The sequence below is a fragment of the Leptinotarsa decemlineata genome, unplaced genomic scaffold (assembly GCF_025532065.1).
Source record: "Leptinotarsa decemlineata unplaced genomic scaffold, Ldec_3_MD MMD2_tig00000090_RagTag_RagTag, whole genome shotgun sequence".
NCBI classification, from domain to species: domain Eukaryota; kingdom Metazoa; phylum Arthropoda; class Insecta; order Coleoptera; family Chrysomelidae; genus Leptinotarsa; species Leptinotarsa decemlineata.
This window is the reverse complement of record NW_027412541.1, coordinates 5256598-5275119: the sequence shown is the minus strand read 5'-3', so window position 1 is coordinate 5275119 and position 18522 is coordinate 5256598. Positions and strand designations below refer to the sequence as shown.

General features: G+C 35.9%; 2 protein-coding genes across 2 annotated transcripts in view; one reads left to right on the top strand and one right to left on the bottom strand.

Moving 5' to 3' along the window:
- The window catches only part of Oamb (Octopamine receptor in mushroom bodies), a 692882-nt gene that overhangs the window by 607675 nt on the left and 66685 nt on the right, over positions 1-18522 (top strand). The window lies entirely within an intron of this gene.
- On the bottom strand, positions 2528-7155 carry LOC141481203 (uncharacterized). Its single transcript, XM_074172399.1, has 5 exons — positions 6970-7155; positions 6563-6769; positions 5816-6345; positions 5144-5348; positions 2528-4651 (listed from the first exon to the last, which is right to left on the bottom strand). Exons 1-3 carry the CDS (start codon positions 7032-7034, stop codon positions 6249-6251), a joined length of 369 nt encoding a protein of 122 aa, XP_074028500.1. The 5' UTR covers positions 7035-7155; the 3' UTR covers positions 2528-4651; positions 5144-5348; positions 5816-6248.

Below are 18522 nucleotides of genomic sequence, written 5' to 3'. Positions count from 1 at the left end.
CAGAACGACTCCTGGTGTGATTCAACCTGAATACCTTTTGCTTCTATTTCCAATATATTTTTATCAATTATTGAGGTATCTAGTTATTCTTTCACGAACTCTAATATTCAGAATTTGAATTATTGAGATTTGACTTTTCAAGGTGTCATTTTCAGACCAGCCATTGATATTGCATTGAAACTCTTTTCGAAAACCAGTTACCTATGTTAATGATAGCTGTCTCTCAAATAGCGATTGAATTCTCGCACTGACACATTGATATCTTCATGACTGAATTGTTCGAGACTGCAATTCAAATGCTTTAATTCACGTGAACTTTGAATGCCATTGGCCAAGAGAACGAAACCAAATTCACATCGATAATACAATAAATGAAAATGATAAACATGAAATAAACTGAAAGAACAATTTGTTCAGGCCAGTCTTGACTTACATACACTTCAGAGTAATAGACTAACACCTATCAGAAAACAACTATTCCCCTGGCTAAATACCACGAATGGTGTTGGATTATATCCAACAGGTGTCAGTGCAGGAATCTTCCCAGTAGTATTTCCTGCATATGCTGTTGGCGATAGAACTCCTTGAATCAATTTTCAGTTATAGAAACGGGCACACCTGCAGACCGGTTTCGGGCTATTTGGCCTTTCGTCAGTGCAAGGAAGTAGCCATCATCAACTTGAAGTTGATGATATTCCATAAATAAAAATTTAATTTCTCTCAGAGTATCATTTCTCTAACCAAGTTGAAGCGAACGAACAATTTGTCATCGCTCCATCTGGTAAACAAGGTATCAACCAAACGCATATCCAAAATTCGCCCAATTCATTGTATAACAGCCTGGCCACGGGACATTCGCCGATGCGAATATTCGCGCGATGCGAACAACGAAGCGTCTAACGACTGAAATAAACGCATAGCAGTGTACTTATGAAGCCACGCGCAACGACGACCGGCGAAGCGACCGGCAAAATGTACCGAGCGAAACGCGTGGGCGACTTGCGGCGCGGCCGGCGAGCAAAACAAATGCATGAATCTGTATGGCGCGAGCCACGGAGTCGAAGAAGATATTGTGAGAAGAAATAATAATTGAAAAAAACAAAGTTAGGAATTCATTATTCATTCTACCGTCAATTACAGAAGTTGTTTTTAGTTGTACGAAAAATTACTGTCATATAATTTAGGTTTTTGCAATGAATAACTTAATTATCTGAAAGTGTTTTTATTTCATGAAATATTAATTTACAGGGTAACATTCAATTAACAAATTTAGTTATAAAAAAATCCGTTTGCGACCATAACTTTCTTGGGAAAAATGTTCATACTGATGGATACTATTGCTAATTCTACGAAATATGATCTGGTAATCAAATATCACCTTTATACATGAGTATATAGATAAATACGTAATGTAGATTAATATAGATGGATATTCATTGATAGGTAATTACATAACTTAATGTCAAAAACAATTTTTCGGCGGCATTTAAAATTCTATTTGCATTAAATTCTTTCTCCAGTTCTGGTTGAATATTCATATGAATATAATAGAAGGTTCCAATACTTATTCTGGTATACTCAAAAATTTTTTCTGGATATAATCTATATGTCTCGTACTTCTTGTGGAATTTTCCATCTATACCCCGATTCTTATTCAGATCATGTACTCTACAATCTCTTCCAAATATTGAACCAAAAAACTATTACTTTTGCTGTTGGACTACTGGTCGCGGCGGCAAACGTGACTGCCCGTGGCCTGCAAACGGTGCCGTGCTTTGTTGTCGTAATTAGCACGCACTACCAGAACGCAGTTAATGCGTAGTAACTACAATTTCACCGAGCATTCGAGACTGGAATGGTCGCTAGTCGGACACACACCGACGGCCGACTTTGTACTGGTCGTCCAAATTTCAATAGTGAACCACATGTGGGAACGGGACCTGGCACACACGCCGACCGATGATCGTCGCCGGTAAAATACCGGTGAGCAGCCGTCCACTGCCACTATATTGCCGGCAGTATCGGGAAGTAGTGGCGTACATGACTGAATACACTCTTGCATACTCACCGGTTTTTACCGACCATTCCAGTCTTGAATGCTCTGTGAAATTGTAGTTACTACGCATTAACTTCGTTTTGATAGGGCGTGCTAATTTCGACAACAAAGCTACTGATAGTTTTACCGATGAAACTCCGGTGAGTGTGCAAGCACCCGCTACCAATAAAATATCGGCCGATTTTATACTGGCCGTCCAAAATGGGTGTGTATGCAACTAGCGAAAGGCCTCAGGAAGCAATCAGTTGCTTTTATTAAACTCTGTTGAGCTACCACCGTGGGTTGTATAATGGCTCACCGGTTTTTTACCGACCATTCCAGTCTCGAATGCTTGGTGAAATTGTAGTTACTACGCATTAACTTCGTTTTGGTATTGCGTGCTAATTACGACAACAAAGCAACTGGCCGTTCAAAATCGGTGTGTGTGCAACTAGCGTAAGGCTGGTGGCCCACACGACGGTAACGGTACGATTTGCTGCGCGCGATATATCGCGCAGCATCTGCTGTGTGCTCGCCCACTACACGGTATATTGTACGAAACTTATTCAAATCATATACTACATGTTGCCAAATTGATTTTAGCCAGTTGTTGCTGTGAACTTCGTACGCGTTTACGTAGGCGCCGAAGAAGTCAAGCTATCAAGATTCAAAGGCAATATTGGGTCCATCCAATTTTGAGCGTCAGATATGTAGAAGGGGCGTTTTATACATTATTTGAAAAGCTGAGAGAAAATCCTCTAAAGTTCTTCAATTATTTTTGCATTAGCACAGATACGTTTGATTATTTACTCAACCGATTAAAAGAATCTATATGTCTTCAAGATACACGAATGAGAGAATGTGTACCTCCAACCGAAATTATAGCAGTAACATCAAGGTACGAGTTGAATATTGTTTTATTTTCTAAACCACATAGTACATTATGTAATTATTCCAACACATCATTAGGGCTACGAAGTTGCGTGTATCTTTGCTGAGGAAAAACACCATATCCTAATGTGCTTGGATAGACATACTGGGGAGAAGACGAATCATAATTTGAATGCGGTGTAGATGAATGATGTGATGACTGTGGCGACGCGAAAGTCGGATGATGATGCTGTTGATTCAGTTTTTTTTTGTCTTATTTTCTGAACTATACTGAGAACATCCATACGAAATTCCAATTTTTCATTCACGTTCATTGTTCTTACAGTTGGTAACAACGATTTGAAAAATAACTCATCTTCGCCTGGAGGAGGTTCTTTTGGCTCCGACATTTCTAATGCTTTGATTAGAGCTCTATCAAAAATCAGCATCAGTCAATGTCTTTGCTCTTTTATTTCGTTGTTTCATTCGTTGGCCTTCTATAACCTTATCATTTTTTGGTTCTTGCGAAAGCTCTCCTCCTTCTGTTTGTGTTTCTTCAGAAGCACCATCACCTTCAGTAACTAGAGAAGCATCCTCTGCCAAGCTAGATTCAGTATCATCTTTTATTAAAATACCCAACATGAACAACAAATTATCATGATATAAATACTTCTTTTTTGCTGAATCTCCAGTTGTCTTTTTCAAAGATTTATTAAACGCATCCCTTATTTTTTCCATTTCTCGATAATCATAAGTTCTGAACGAACAATGCAGTTGCTTCCGCTCCTTGGAATTCAGGCAGTAATAAATCTTTACATAGACATATTAAAGAATCTGCTACACTTTTACTTAGCGTTTGTGTGGCGATTTTGACTTTCATTTTTTCTCTAGTCCACAGTATGTGACGTTTTCGCAGTTTTGTTGCAGCATGTAACCCCTCATTATATTGAATGTTAACTAATTTGTCAAAATAATCCCAACTCACTTGATTTTTATCAGGGTCTTGCAAGTTCTTATGAGATTCCAAACAATTTCTTACCAATTTCATCATATGACATGGATCTAGAAATAAATGTACCTTTTCCTTCGTAACAGGATGATTGAAATGAGTTATCATTAGTGAAACAATGAAATCTGCTCCCAGAATTGAAGCCATCCTGAAATTGGCTGCAGTACCATCAAATGTTATAGAGGACACAATTACCCCAGTTTCATCAACCAACTCTAAACATTTCTTAACAAGACCAGCTTTGTCAGATCCAGAAAGACCATCTAAGAGAAAATATCCGACAGGTATTTTCCAACAACTGTTCAAACAAACTAGCATAAACACCAACACTTCTTCAGCTTCAGGAAGTTGATCGCTATCCAAATCAGTACCAATATCTACATACCCACAAAACTTTTTGCCAGTCCATTCAACTTGTTTTCGAATGGACATTTAATCAAAAGTTAAATTACAAATAATATCACTTTTTTTTGTTTAGCTGCATCAACTTTCAGTTTCAATGCTGTTAACGCTTCTTTTGTCCACCCAGGAGCACCATCAACTGATTGGTACCATTTTGATAAAGTTGTTGGGTGCGGTAAAGAATTATTGAATGTCGTCCTAACATAATTAAATGCCTTAGTAGAATAAAAGCTCAGAGTTAGAGCAAATGATCTAAGTGCTGGTATATATTTTTGAGTTGTGGGACCCTTAAGCATCCTTTTGAAAAGTTCAGATGTTGACTCTGACATAGAAGCCTGCAACAAAAAATATGCTAGATATCTTTGAAGATCAAAAAGTTGTTATCACATGATTTGTCATAATCGAGTATGTATGAATTCAAAAGAACATAAAATAGTAAGTTGCTGGAACTTTCAACTTCTCAGAATGAGTCGATTATTCATAAAAGAAAACTTTTGTTTCAATTCCTTCACAGATTGTTGAGATGATAAACAAAATAAAAATTGTAGAGTTAGTGGAAAAAAAGGAGTTTTTGTAAATGTTTAAACTGTACCCATAATGCTACTTGAAATGAAGTGTATAGAAAAAATAAACACAAAACCCAATATATCCCATAATGCGTTACATATATTATTATAGCACCAAAAATTTTTCAATCACTTCCTTATGACATCAAAGATGACTATTTCATTATCATTATCATATTTTCTGCTCGGCAAAGACAAAAATCTATAATTTTCATACAATTTGTTGTGATGGTGAAATGGATTGAAACCTTATTAACTCACTCTCAATGCACTTTAACAATCTTCACGGACCAAATGGTTTATCAGTGAATTCAAGTTTGTCACCTTGGACCGCAGTCTCCGCACTGACTGTTGTTGAGTTCTAGTTTTAGTTTTCTGGCCTGTCAAGATTTTTTTCATTGTTTTCAGATTTCTTCTGACCTTACGAGGAGTTGAAAAATCACTGGTAGCTAGGTCATTAGGAGCTCTGAAATGAATATAAATAAAATTCAGTTTTTTTTTAAAAACTATTCATTTCTTTTTTGAATTGTTATATTGAAGTTTATTAATTTAGTATTATTTCCCTAGTATGAACATCGTTCAGATTCCTTGGGATTAATAAAGAATAATAATAATAATAATGTTCAATCTGTTATTTGTATTCACAAGCATGCACATGTCAAAGAACATGAATTCTGAATATTCTGGAAAACTATAAGATTAGACTGCAAATATCAACAATAATTAATTTACATTGAAATGACAAGCAGAAAAATACTGGCCTAAAATATCAAAATGAACTGAAATCATTATTATTATTATTGAACGCATATTGTTACTATTGACGGATACAGATTTGGGAATTGTGGTTAAAATTATCTTACAAATACAGCTAACCCATTGCTTGTGATAACTTCTTAAAACTATTTCTCTGTTAGATTATTTTTCACTTACTTTCTCTTCTGCAAATTTGTGGGCGAGTCTGTTTCCTTTTCTGTGACTAAGTTATGGATTAGTTCAGTTTCTGATGCAGTCAATGTTTCTGAGCTGGAATCAATACATTTTTCATATTCTCCTTTTGAATGTGTGGCCATTTCTGGAATCAGAGTATGAGATATTTCGGTCTGATGAGTCTGCACATTGCTTCTTATTCTAAAAATTATAGAATGCTTAGATTGGGCCAATTTCTGAATGAAAAACACTATTAGTTTCAAAATGCCACAGGAAACATTGGAACCAATTCAGTTTTCCTTTGATATTTTTTTTAGCACTAAGAGTACAAAATTCCGTGAGCATAAAAGATCATTATTTGATTATTAGCACAATACCAGGAGCAGAAATAGTTATAAAAATGAGCCTCAATCATGTTACACCACCTGAATTGATCTCAACTCTTTAGTAGAGGGCCATCATTTGACTTGTCAACTTCCAAAAAATTGTTTTCTGAAGCTGTATCTGTTGAATCTGTAGATGAGTCATCCTTTCTGAAAAAAGTTAATTTATGTTAAGAAAAAAATATTGTCAGAAAATGATAACTGTTGAATGATTACTAATAATAATAATAATAATAAATGTTTTTATTGCTACACAAAAAGCAGTTACAAAGAACAAGGTTGATTGATGTTATGTAGCAAATGGCATCGTTCGCTCTTCTATCTTCTGAGAAAGATAGAATAGCGATCTTCCACGCAACCACTATACCTTGAAGTTGGAGGAATATACTCTTGATTGAAAGACAAAGGACGGGCACCTTTTTTCAGGAATATTTTTCCACTGGGTTTCACTTCAAACGCTTCTCCCTCAAAATGAACGAAACAAATTCTTGCATACTTTAGAGTATTTTCGGGGCATTGCTTCAATCCCAAATTCTCAAACCAAACTGCTCTTTCATTGGCATCAGTTGGAAATCTGAAAATTTTTGCTCTTTATTCATTAATACGTGTAGATAGAAATTATTAGAATTTGTATATTTAAAATGTTTTCATCTGAAAACATTGCATTTCACTGCGTGCCATGCAAAATGAATTTCGATTTCATTTTGAAGTACCTATCTATAGCAATTCGAAACTCATTGTGACGCCTATGAGCAAAAACCTGTATTCACTCACCTGTGTAAGGTCAATTTTTCGTTAGAACATTGGGATTGCTTGCAAACCCAACAGTAAAGCACCATTAGTAGTTTCTATCTATTATTTAACTATATATAAACCAAACACACTAACAAATTCACTATTTTCAATAAATATCACAAACCAAACTATGTCAACACAAAGTGGAGGGAAACAGTAAACACTCGAGGATCACATAGACAAACAGAACAAGGCAGCAGTGTTGACAATGGGAATTGTACATAATGCATACCAACCTGTCGCCGATGTAATTATTCTATTCAATTGACTGTTTCTCTTTCCCTCTCTCTCTCTCTCACTAAATATATCAATATAAAGAGAGGTATCCAAAATCCTTGAAGAATATCGAAAGTCCTTACAAATTCCTTGCATATCTTTATTACTGCATTTTAGTTTCTGATTACTCGCAAATGCAGTAATTACTGGCAAATTGGCATCACTGCAAGGTAGATAGTAGGCTTCCAAACGACAAATTCGACAGTGTTGCCACGAGTTCACTTGTAACGAACTGTGACGATTTATATGGTAATGACAAATATTTTCGAAGTGAATGTGGCACTAGTTTAGGTTCTGAAATGTTTGATGTCTATTTTAACCTCATGATAGAGGTCATAACTTCATGCTGTTGAATGTAATTTGTTAGTTTTGAAGTTCCGCACAGCATTGGTGATATTAAAGGATGATCACGGATTCAATATGGCAACGTCCATATCCATATCGTGATCTTAGAAGGCTCCCATTCACCGGCTTCATTTAATGAGGTAAATAACTGAGTCCATTTATTTTTCTACGTCCATGTTCATACTACTGTAAAGAAAGTTCCTTAGCTCAAAATTGTAAATCTACGTCATGCGTAATTTTAGTCTAGACTACTCCAAAAAATATAGGAAAGAAAAACCTTCAGAAGAAAAAGTATCATAAACTTATTTGAAATAATATGAATATGAATCGACAGTAATAGAAATAGTAATTCAAAAATAACAAGATACTGTTTACAAAAAAACATCTGGAATATTATCCAAAAGAAATTTTCCAGGAGAGAATTTAACAGTTTACGGCAAAGCCCGGCTGAAGTAAAGACTCAAATTCGACAACACATGATCACTATCTCAGAAAAATGTTGCTGTTCAACAATGAATAATCATTCATTTTCAACATTGCTGAATTATCTTTGAGGTAGCCATGGCCAGTTCTCAACAATAATTCCATTTATTGATGGGTATTTATTCAAATGTAAAATCGAATGAATGGAGTGTGAACATTCCATGAATCTCAATTGTAAATGAAATGTAGAAAAAATGAAAACAGTAAGATTGATTTGATGCGAAAAGAAGGCCCGTATTCGAGAGAATAGATAAATTGCCGACGTTCCTTTTGAATATATGGATTTTTGTTTGTGTTGGACTCGTGGAGAGAGCGATTATTCACTTTTATTCTCTTTGGAGTTTTTGCTTCAGTGAGCTTCATTCCTCTGAATTATATTGAATGTCTTGCTCAAATTCTTCAACAATTCTTTTTCTCCACCTTTCAGGCAGTTAAATGGTGACAGGCATTTTTCACTTGATACTTTTTCAGGATTTTATCTGAGTATCACTGTGGAATTGTGAAAAATAATCCTTCAGAAGTAATATTTCATCATTATGAAAAAATTTAATTGACTAATGCATTTTGGTTCATATAGAAGAAATATGAGTTTTGCGTCTACATCTTTCTGAAAAGTCGAACATTCACGAAAACTTTCTTTAAATTTTTGTTTTCTGATTAACTCATCATCTATGTTAGAAGGATACCTGATAATTCTTTTTTGAATACCATTCTTTGCTAAAAGGGAACGTGACTATTCTGTAAAGAATGAAATGTATTCAATCACTCAGTATATACATCGGATGTTGGTAGTCGATCGGAAACAATTTATGTGAATAAACGACTTTGAATTTTTATTTGCAATTCTCGTAATTTCACCCAGTCATTACCAAAAAATAAGAGTAATGGCGGCGAGGAGTGTCATCACATTATAAAAAGTATTAGAACCCAGTGAAGTAGTGCTTGTTGGGCAAATTGAAAATTTGTCTCGCAAAAAAGCCAGATCCACAAACAAATCGAAATCCATCATATCATGGACAAGTACGGGAAGTCAGTGCTCAAAATAGCGACTGGGTGATTTATAAGCGCAGACTTGATAATTATTTTCAAGTGAATGATATTGCTGAGATAAGAAAATGGTAATATTGTTGAATGCCTCGGATGAAGATGCATACAAGTTGATATATATTTCGTGTCTTCCGAAGTTACCAGAGAAAAAAATGCTATCAACAACTCCCAGAAATGTTTAGTCAATACTTCAATGTGTCCGAGTCCTTGTTCGTGGCCAAATCGAAGTTTTTTGCAACCTTCAAGAATCAACAAGAGTGTACCAATGAGTGGATGGCGAGAGATAGAAATTTAGCTCTCAACTACGAATTTGCAGAAATAGTAATTGATATGATGATACGTGATCGATTCATTGTTGGATTTGATAAAGGGTCAGTTCAATCTGGACTTTCTGGGAAAAGTCAACTTCCAAGTTTGCAGATGTTTCAGAAACTGCATTGGCGAAAATAATGTCAGAGGATAATTATTCCAGCAGCATACAACCATTCATCAAATCGGATCCACGACTACATCACGTTTCTTTAGAAAATATTGGCATACTCCAGCTTCGTCATCGCAAACATCACACAGTTCTAAACCTGAGTAAAAGTGAAAGTATAGAAAGTGGTAGAAATAATCATAATACGCAATAATCGTATTGCCAATTACGTAATAATGTGTATTTTTTGTGCAATTGCAAAGGGCATGTGAGTCCTAAGTGTCCGAAGAAGAAAGAAACTGCAAGAGGAGCATCTACTACAAGATCCATTCAAAACATTATTGAAGGCGATAATTTGTTTTTGACAATGAATGAAAAGGTTGTATTCTATCCATATATTGTACAAGTTTTAATTGATAGTGAGAATTGCTCATTTCAATTTTATGCAGGTGCAAGCATATCGGCTATATCTGATATTTTTTGAAAAGATAATTTTCAAATCATCAACTCCTCCAGATAGATGTTTAAATGTTTACTCAGGTGAGAAAAAGTTAGCTTTGGGGATGTGTGGAGTCACTGTCAACTATAATGATATTCAAAATATTTTGTTATAAACATGGTGGACATCCTATTCTCGGTAGAGATTTTATGTCTTTTTATAAACCTGGTATAAATCAGATGAATTTTTCAACAAAATTGCTGAATATACAACTTGTAATGAATGTACAGTTTCTCTGAAATTGAAAGATCAAAATGTCATTGCAAAATTTATTAAAACATTGCCTTTGCCATATGTCATTCGTGATAAAGTTGAAGTAGTATTGAATAATTTGCAAGATTTAGGTATAATTAAACCGGTGGACAATTATCCTTGGGCGACTCTTATGGCGCCAGTTGAAAAATAAGGTGCGATCAGAATTTTCGGAGATTTTGAAATCACGTTGAACCTAGTTCTAGAGATTAATACATTTCCCCTGCCAAAAATAGATGACCTTTTTTCAACATTACAAAGTGGAGTTGTTTTCTCTAAAATTGACCTTTCGCAGGTGGAGTGCATACAGACTTGTGCACATTGCCAATTGCACAAATCAATTCAATGCAGAGTGCAACAAACTGTTGGTTGTCATTGGAAGTCACAGCGTTCTGGAAATGACCTCTGACTTTATGTCTCCAACTGTCAACTACGAACTGCCTTATAAAGTACTATTCCCGGGTAGAGAGGACTAGATCCTCCGGAAGAGGGAAATATTGAGAGCAGATAGTTGTTGGTTCACAGATGGATCAAAAACACCATCCGGTTTTGGTGCAGGTGTTTTTAGTCGCAGACCCAGGACAGAGATATGTACCTGTCTAGGAACGTATGCGACTGTATTTCAAGCGGAAATTTACGCTATTGAATTGTGTGCGGAGATATTGGATTGATCCAACCTCACTCACAAGTCAATGAAAATATTTTCGGATAGTCAAGTGGCATTGGAAGCTCTTGGCTACTATCGAGCAACGTCTAAATTGGTAGCAAACTGCCAAAAACGACTCTCCTTGATAGGAAGACTTAACAGATTGCCTCTGGTCTGGATTCATGGCCACACTGGCCTGGAAGGCAATGAAGCTGCTGACTCTCTTACAAAGGAGGGTGCTGCAAGCAGCTTCATTGGACCAGAACCTGTCATTGGCATCGCTTTGCCAAACAAACACTGAACACCTGGGTGGCAAGAAGATTCATGGACTTCTGGCAGAATCTTCCAGGATGGGCTCACTCCAATGCGTTCATTCACCCTTCGAAGCTTGATTCCGTACAGTTGTTGGACTACAGTAGGGATGAACTACGATGTCTAACAGGCCTTCTCACAGGTCACTGTCATTTGAATCATCATATGCAGAGACTTGGACTGTCGGAAGACAGTGTGTGTCGCCTCTGTCTGGTAAATGATGGAACAGCAGAGCATATACTTTGTGCCTGCCCCGCTGCGAACTGAATCAGGTTTTTTATGTTCGGCAGATCTATACTCTCACCATCTGACCTGAAAGATCACCCACCATACAAACTAATCGGCTTCGTTAAGAAGCTGGGTTTATTTGGACGAGTGTCAATAGGCGTATTCACTTCAGACCTACCTACCTACCTACCCTGTGGAGTTGCATTCCCACCTTTGAAATTTCAGAAAATCATCGATTCCTCGACCCATGCCCTTGAAGGATGCTTTTGTTTTTTGATAATATACTAGTATGAGGAAGAAATTGTAGCGAACAACTAGAGATATTGAATCGTCTCTTTTCTAGATTACATAACGTGCGCACAGTGGCATAATACAACAAGTAGGCTCTCTTACCACCTGATCCGCCCGAGTTGCCGGGGACCTTCAACCGCTCTTAGGATGGGATTCCCATCCAACGCGTTCAGTGCTGTAGTAGCGAAGGATTTGACGGTCACACGGATATCGGATTAGTTATAATAAACGGTCGGAAATTCACATTGTGTTTAGTTTATTCGCTGTTGTCATTATTGTTTTAAATTTTTGCAGTTGGTTATAAGTAATTTACCACAAAATATTCTATAATAACCTTAAATTTCGTTTTTATATGAGCGCACGCCTATGGTAGAAGAACGAAATTGGCTCCACACTCCGTTTCGAGGTCACCGAGAACTTTGTAAATTTATGAATGAAAGTAGTGAGAGTGGACTTACTAGTTGATTTTTAGTATGACGTGTGATTGAAAGTTAGTCCAGATAAATATAGTTTTTCCCAAGATAGAATAAGTTATTTTGGTTACATAATATATAGAGACGGTTTACAAACGTCACCAGAAAAAAATGGCAATAAAACATACGCCAGCGCCCACAAATGTTAAACAGTTACAGTCAGTATTGGACATGATAAATTATTATGGGAAGTTTATACCCAATTTAGCTACTTTATTACACTCCCTGTATGAGAACTTCTGAAAAAAAAAAGTCAAATAGTCATGGACAACAAATTGTGAAAATTCATTTGAAAAGGTGAAAGAAATATTGATGTCGACAAGAGTTTTGGTTTACAATCCTGATTGTGCATTGAAAGTAACCACTGATGCGAGTCCCTGGTTGGTTGTGTTATTTCTCATGTCATTAATGGACGGGAACCTACAATCGCATATGCCTCGCGTACATTTTTGCCGGTTGAAAAAATTTCCCTCAAGTGGAAGGGAAGGGTTATCAATAATATTCGCCTTGTGCAAATTCAACCAATATTTGCATGGGAGAAAATTCAGACTTGATAGCGATAATAAACCAGTACTTGCGATTTTCAGTCTAAAAAACGGTATTCCACAGTATTCAGCCAATCGTTTGAATTCTGGGAATCAGTTGATGTAGATTATATAAATTATTTTCCAGAGAGTCAATTAATATCTATAAATTTAAATTCTATTGAAGAGTCTAAAAAAGTTGATGAGGTTTCGCAAAACGTTATTAAATTTATGAAAAAAGAGTTGGCCAAGTACGCGAAGAAAAATGTTGAATTCAAACAATTTTAAATGATTCGAAATGAATTGACGATTGAATATGAAATTTTGTTGTGAAATAATAGAATTGTTATACCTGAAAGTATGAGACGACAATTGCTTAAGCAATTACATTTGTCTCATCTCGGGATAGTGAAAATGAAATCAATTGGCAGAGCAATTTTTTTGGCCTGTAATCAATATGGATCTAGAATTAACATATAATAGTTGCGACAATTATTCAGTGAATCAAAATAGCCCCCCAAAAACAACATTGATTCCTTGGAAATGGCCAGAAAAAGTTTTTCTCGTATCCAAATTGATTACATGGGACCTTTTCTAAATACATATTTTCTGATAATATCAGATGCTCGCTCAAAGTGGGTGGAAGTTTTTCCTGCTTCTAATACTACATCAAATATCATAATTTTAGCATTACATAGTACATTTGCAAGGTACGGGTTAGCAAAACTTATAGTTTTGGACAATGCGAGATCTTTCAGAAGTTCTGAATTTCAGTGATTTTTACAATTTGAACACATTAGGTACATAATCACTAGGAATTCGATTTTCAATTATCGGAAATCATCGACTTTATGTTGATGATAGACACTACCTTGTACTAACGAGTGACCAAACAGCCCGAAACCGGTCTGCAAGTGTGTTTCAATAATTGAAAATCTATTGCGGCAGTTGTATCACCAACAGTTGCAGGAATAACTTCAATGAAGGCTCCTGCACTGACACCTGTCGGATATAATCCAATGCCCTTCGTGGTATAAGGCAAGAAGGTAGTTATTTTCTGATAGGTTTCAGTCCACTAACCTACAGTGTAGGGAGTTGAGACTGGCCTGAACGAATTGTTCTTTCAAATGATTTTATCTACAGCCATTCTTCAAGTATGCCTACTTTATATATAAGTGAGAATTAATATTATTTTCTACATAATTTTGTATCTTTCAAATTCTGATCTGGTGGCGGAGGTTTTGATATACTGCTATTGAAATGTATTTGTTCACTCAGTATACCTATATCATTGCATGGACATACTCGAGCGCATCAGATATTGATAGCATCAATGCCCTACGTATTTTTAATAATGTTGGTATGTTAATCTGATCGTTTTGCATGATGTGGATAGTTGTACGTAAGGGTTGAAAGTGAAAAGAAATGAAATTTAATTTAAGGATGTGTTGAGTGCAACAAAAAAAGCTCTCATTCAATAATCTGACGATTTCGATCTGACGCAAACTCGCAGCCATTATTATAATGTGCCAAAAAAATTCGCTATTTTGAAATACTCAAGCGCGTCAGATTAAGATATATATGGTTCATCTTTATGTTTTAGACGTGTTGTCTCATAATCTGACAATTAAATAGAGGGATTCGCTTAATCTGACAAAAACAATATTTTTTTCAGATTTTTTTTTATTTCATTGAACCTAATTGATTGAAAAGCTCAGGAAATAGCATGCAAATAAATGAGTGAATGTTTTTTAAGTAGAATACTTGTATTTATAAGAAAATAATTTTTAAAAAAATGCTCAAAACATTTAATTTTTTATAGCCAATTGAATAATTAATGAAGAAAAGAGAAATGAAACTTTCTATGTTTATAACCACTTTTATTTGCAACTAACGTTAGTGCAGTTTCATCCTATAAGGACATTTTCAAACTTATATATTGTATAACTTTGACGCAAACTTATATATTGTATAAGTTTGAAAATGTCCTTATCGGACGAAACTGCAGTAACGTTAGTTACAAATAAAAGTGGTAAAGAACATAGAAAGTTTAATTTCTCTTTTCTTAATTATGATTTCCTACCTCGTAGTAACGGCTACATCCATCAATTAATTGATTAATTAATCATCATCTTCATCTTCATCACGAACGAGTCTCTGTGATCAGCTGAGATGGCGTCATGGCAACAGAATTCAGAGTGGGGACGGATTGAGAGAGAAATAGATAGAGAAAAAGTGACTAGAGAATAGAGGAATAGAAACTCGGAGACAGAAATATAGATATCACACAGCGGCATGCATCAAACTTTATCGACGAATTTTTGTTATTTCGGCTTGGGGAAATCGTCAGATTATATATTTTTCGTTATCCTTGGATTATTTCCTTCAAAATAGAAAAGAAATAGCTACGCTCGAGAATGTCGAAATGACGTTATTTTTTTACAACTTTGCTGCCCTCCCTTTCTTTACGTCACTCTCAAATTGTCAGATTACTGGAATATACACTTTTTAGTAGGTAATTAACTCACCGTACCTTAATCTGACGCGCTCGAGAATTTCTGATGATCAAGTTTTCTTTACTAATCTGATCCTTTATCCCTCACAGGCGGCCTTATATATGGGGCTCATATTTGGTGGAGGTACTGAACCGGGTACAATGTATCCCCCTGTATATTAATCTGACGCGCTTTAGTAAATATCGAAATCCCCGCTTGGGCTCCCCTATTATAAAAACTCACGAGGTGTTTGTTTACTTGCATTTTCTGCCTTGTTTACCTAGAACACTATGTCATGAAACAACCCTACAGTGCAAAAGCAGATTGGACCCTGAGTGAAATCGTAGCGATAAATTGGTGCAACTGTAACGCTAGTTGCACACACACCGATTTTGGATGGCCAGTATAAAATCCGCCGATATTTTATTGGTAGCGGGTGCTTGCACACTCACCGGATTTTTATCGGTCAAACAATCAGTTGCTTTGTTGTCGTAATCAACAGGCACTACTAAAACGAAGTTAATGCGTAGTAACTACAATTTCACCGAGCATTCGAGACTGGAATGGTCGGTAAAAAACCGGTAAGTATGCAAGAGTGTATTTAGTCATGTATGCCACTACTTCCCGGTACTGCCGACGATACAGTGGCAGTGGACGACTGCTCACCGGTATTTTACCGGCGATGATCACCGGTCTGCGTGTGTGCCAGGTACCGTTCCCACATGTGGTTCACTATTGGAATTTGGACGACCGGTACAAAGTCGGCCGTCCAAAATCGGTGTGTGTTCAAGTAGCGTAGCGGGTGCTTGCACACTCACCGAATTTTCATCGGTCAAACAATCAGTTGCTTTGTTGTCGTAATTAGCACGCACTATCAAAACGAAGTTAATGCGTAGTAACTACAATTTCACCAAGCATTCGAGACTGGAATGGTCGGTAAAAAACCGGTGAGTATGCAAGAGTGTATTTGGTTATGTACGTCACTACTTCACGGTACTGCCGGCGATACAGTGGCAGTGGACGGCTGCTCACCGGTATTTTACCGGCGTCGATCACCGGTCGGCGTGTGTGAAAGGCTCCGTTCCCACATGTGGTTCACTATTGGAATTTGGACGACCAGTACAACCATCCACTCCAACTCCAATCCCAATAAATTGCTACAATCTCTCGTTTACACACAACGATAAATTGTAACAATCTGATCTTTACGATAAATTGCTACAACTTATCGTTGCGTGTACAGCCCCCTCAAGACATAATAGACTCCATTGGGGGGGGGGGAATAAATTAAAAATATAATGTTCATACAGATGTCAGGTTTTGTACATCAAGAGTAGGAGTTGGAGCCTCAACAGTTTTTCTGCTGAAAATCACGACTCGTGTTTTAGAAATTGAGGAAATCAAACCAGATGTAATTGATCATTGCTCTGATTTAGCGTCATGGAAACTGATTGATCAAGATTTTAGATTCATCTGTATATGAATGAGACATCAACGTCCTTCAGAGGTTCGATTTTTTGCAGTGTATCGTTTGTAACTTTCATCAAGAGAGTGAAAATTATGGTTTTGGGAATGTTTTTCACTGCACTGTACTCCATTTGCTCTAACTGAAGGTTCTATCGGCCAGGAAATTCTAAATGGAATAAAAGCAATTTTTTTCGATATTCTAGTCATTCACTTTAGATATGATGTTTTCAAGTAAAATTGTATCGATTGCTCTTTTGATGCTAAAAAATATAGCTAAATAGGTTGGGGTCGAACTAAATGCCGCCTGTTATGTCATTTGCAAATTCTAGAATATTATTGTTCATATTTGATCTGTTTTGTTTGAACTAACTTTGCTATGTTATAATCAAGTTGTATTGTTCTGTGGATCACAGTAGTTTTTTTCATAATACTCTATACGAGTTTGCACACATTGAAGAAATATGGCTTGAGAACCATATTGGAATAATTGGGATTGGAATATAATAAGTTTTTTATGAATAGACAAATTATTGAAGTATCGATATTCCATTGCAATATGGAGAAAAAGCTCTTGTGCTTGTTGGAGTTGAAATCTAAGACGCGTTATCCTTTACTTAAGTATGTGTCCTGTGAGCAATACTTTTGAATACCTTGAGTTTCGTGCATCGACTTTCGATATATCTTCAATTGCAAATGGACAGGATTTTATGAGCACTACTAACATGATATTATAAATCATATATTTGTTGATTATACCAATGGTTCATGTGATAATTGTTTCCAGAGAAATGTGTGGTTTGAGAATGAAAAGTGGTATTTGTGAAATAGTACTGCTACTAGCTTTCTGACAGGAGTGAGGTTTGTGTTACCTTTATGTTTGATGAAATACTTCCTTCCGGAACTGAAAATGAGATTTTTATTCAAGCGAAGAGTAAATTATCCTGATCACGTCTGTTTCGACATCTTTTATTCAAAAAAATGTTACAAACTATTTGTATTCCTCTAAATTAAACGATAATGAGAATAGTTTCTATCTACTTTTCAAGTAGTACAAAGCTGTCGAATTGAACAAAGTCAATCATGAGTTCTTTATAAGGGATTGATTCATATCCATTTGGGTATTATTTCCTATTCATTCCACCCAAAAATAGTAAACATTCTATAATTCTACATGACATATAGCGGTACACTTTGTTTCGATATTTTTGTCCACCAGTACGTTTTTGAATATTTTTCATATGTAACTCATTTGATCAACTTTGTCTCGATTTTCGTAATAAGAGTAGTGTCATATAATAAAAAGCTTTTGTAATACATCATTGGAGTGAAGTTGAAAGCTTTGTTAACAGGAATATGGAAAATAATACAATTCAATTTTCATGTCAGCTATTGAATTACTCGGGTAAATGAAATCACATTTATTTGATATGGAATCCAATCAATCATATAATAAAAACGAGTGCGGAAATTCTGACTGAATTGCATTATTCCAAATTCTTTTTAGTTTGAATTCCATCAAGACCATTCTACAATGAAAATATTATCACAGTTATAAACTTTATAACTTTCCAATGTGAACTTCAGATAGTAGAACTCACCGGATCCTGAAGTAATTCAATAGTAGATCTACTTGGATCTACAACGTTCAGGGCATAGAGCATAAGGTTGTACTTTTTACTTTTCCTTTTGAAGGCTGTTAATATCTCCTTAAGTTTGCCGACTTCTTCCTTCGGGCTCCATCTAAGGCTGCATAGTTGAATTGAAGGGGCTATATTT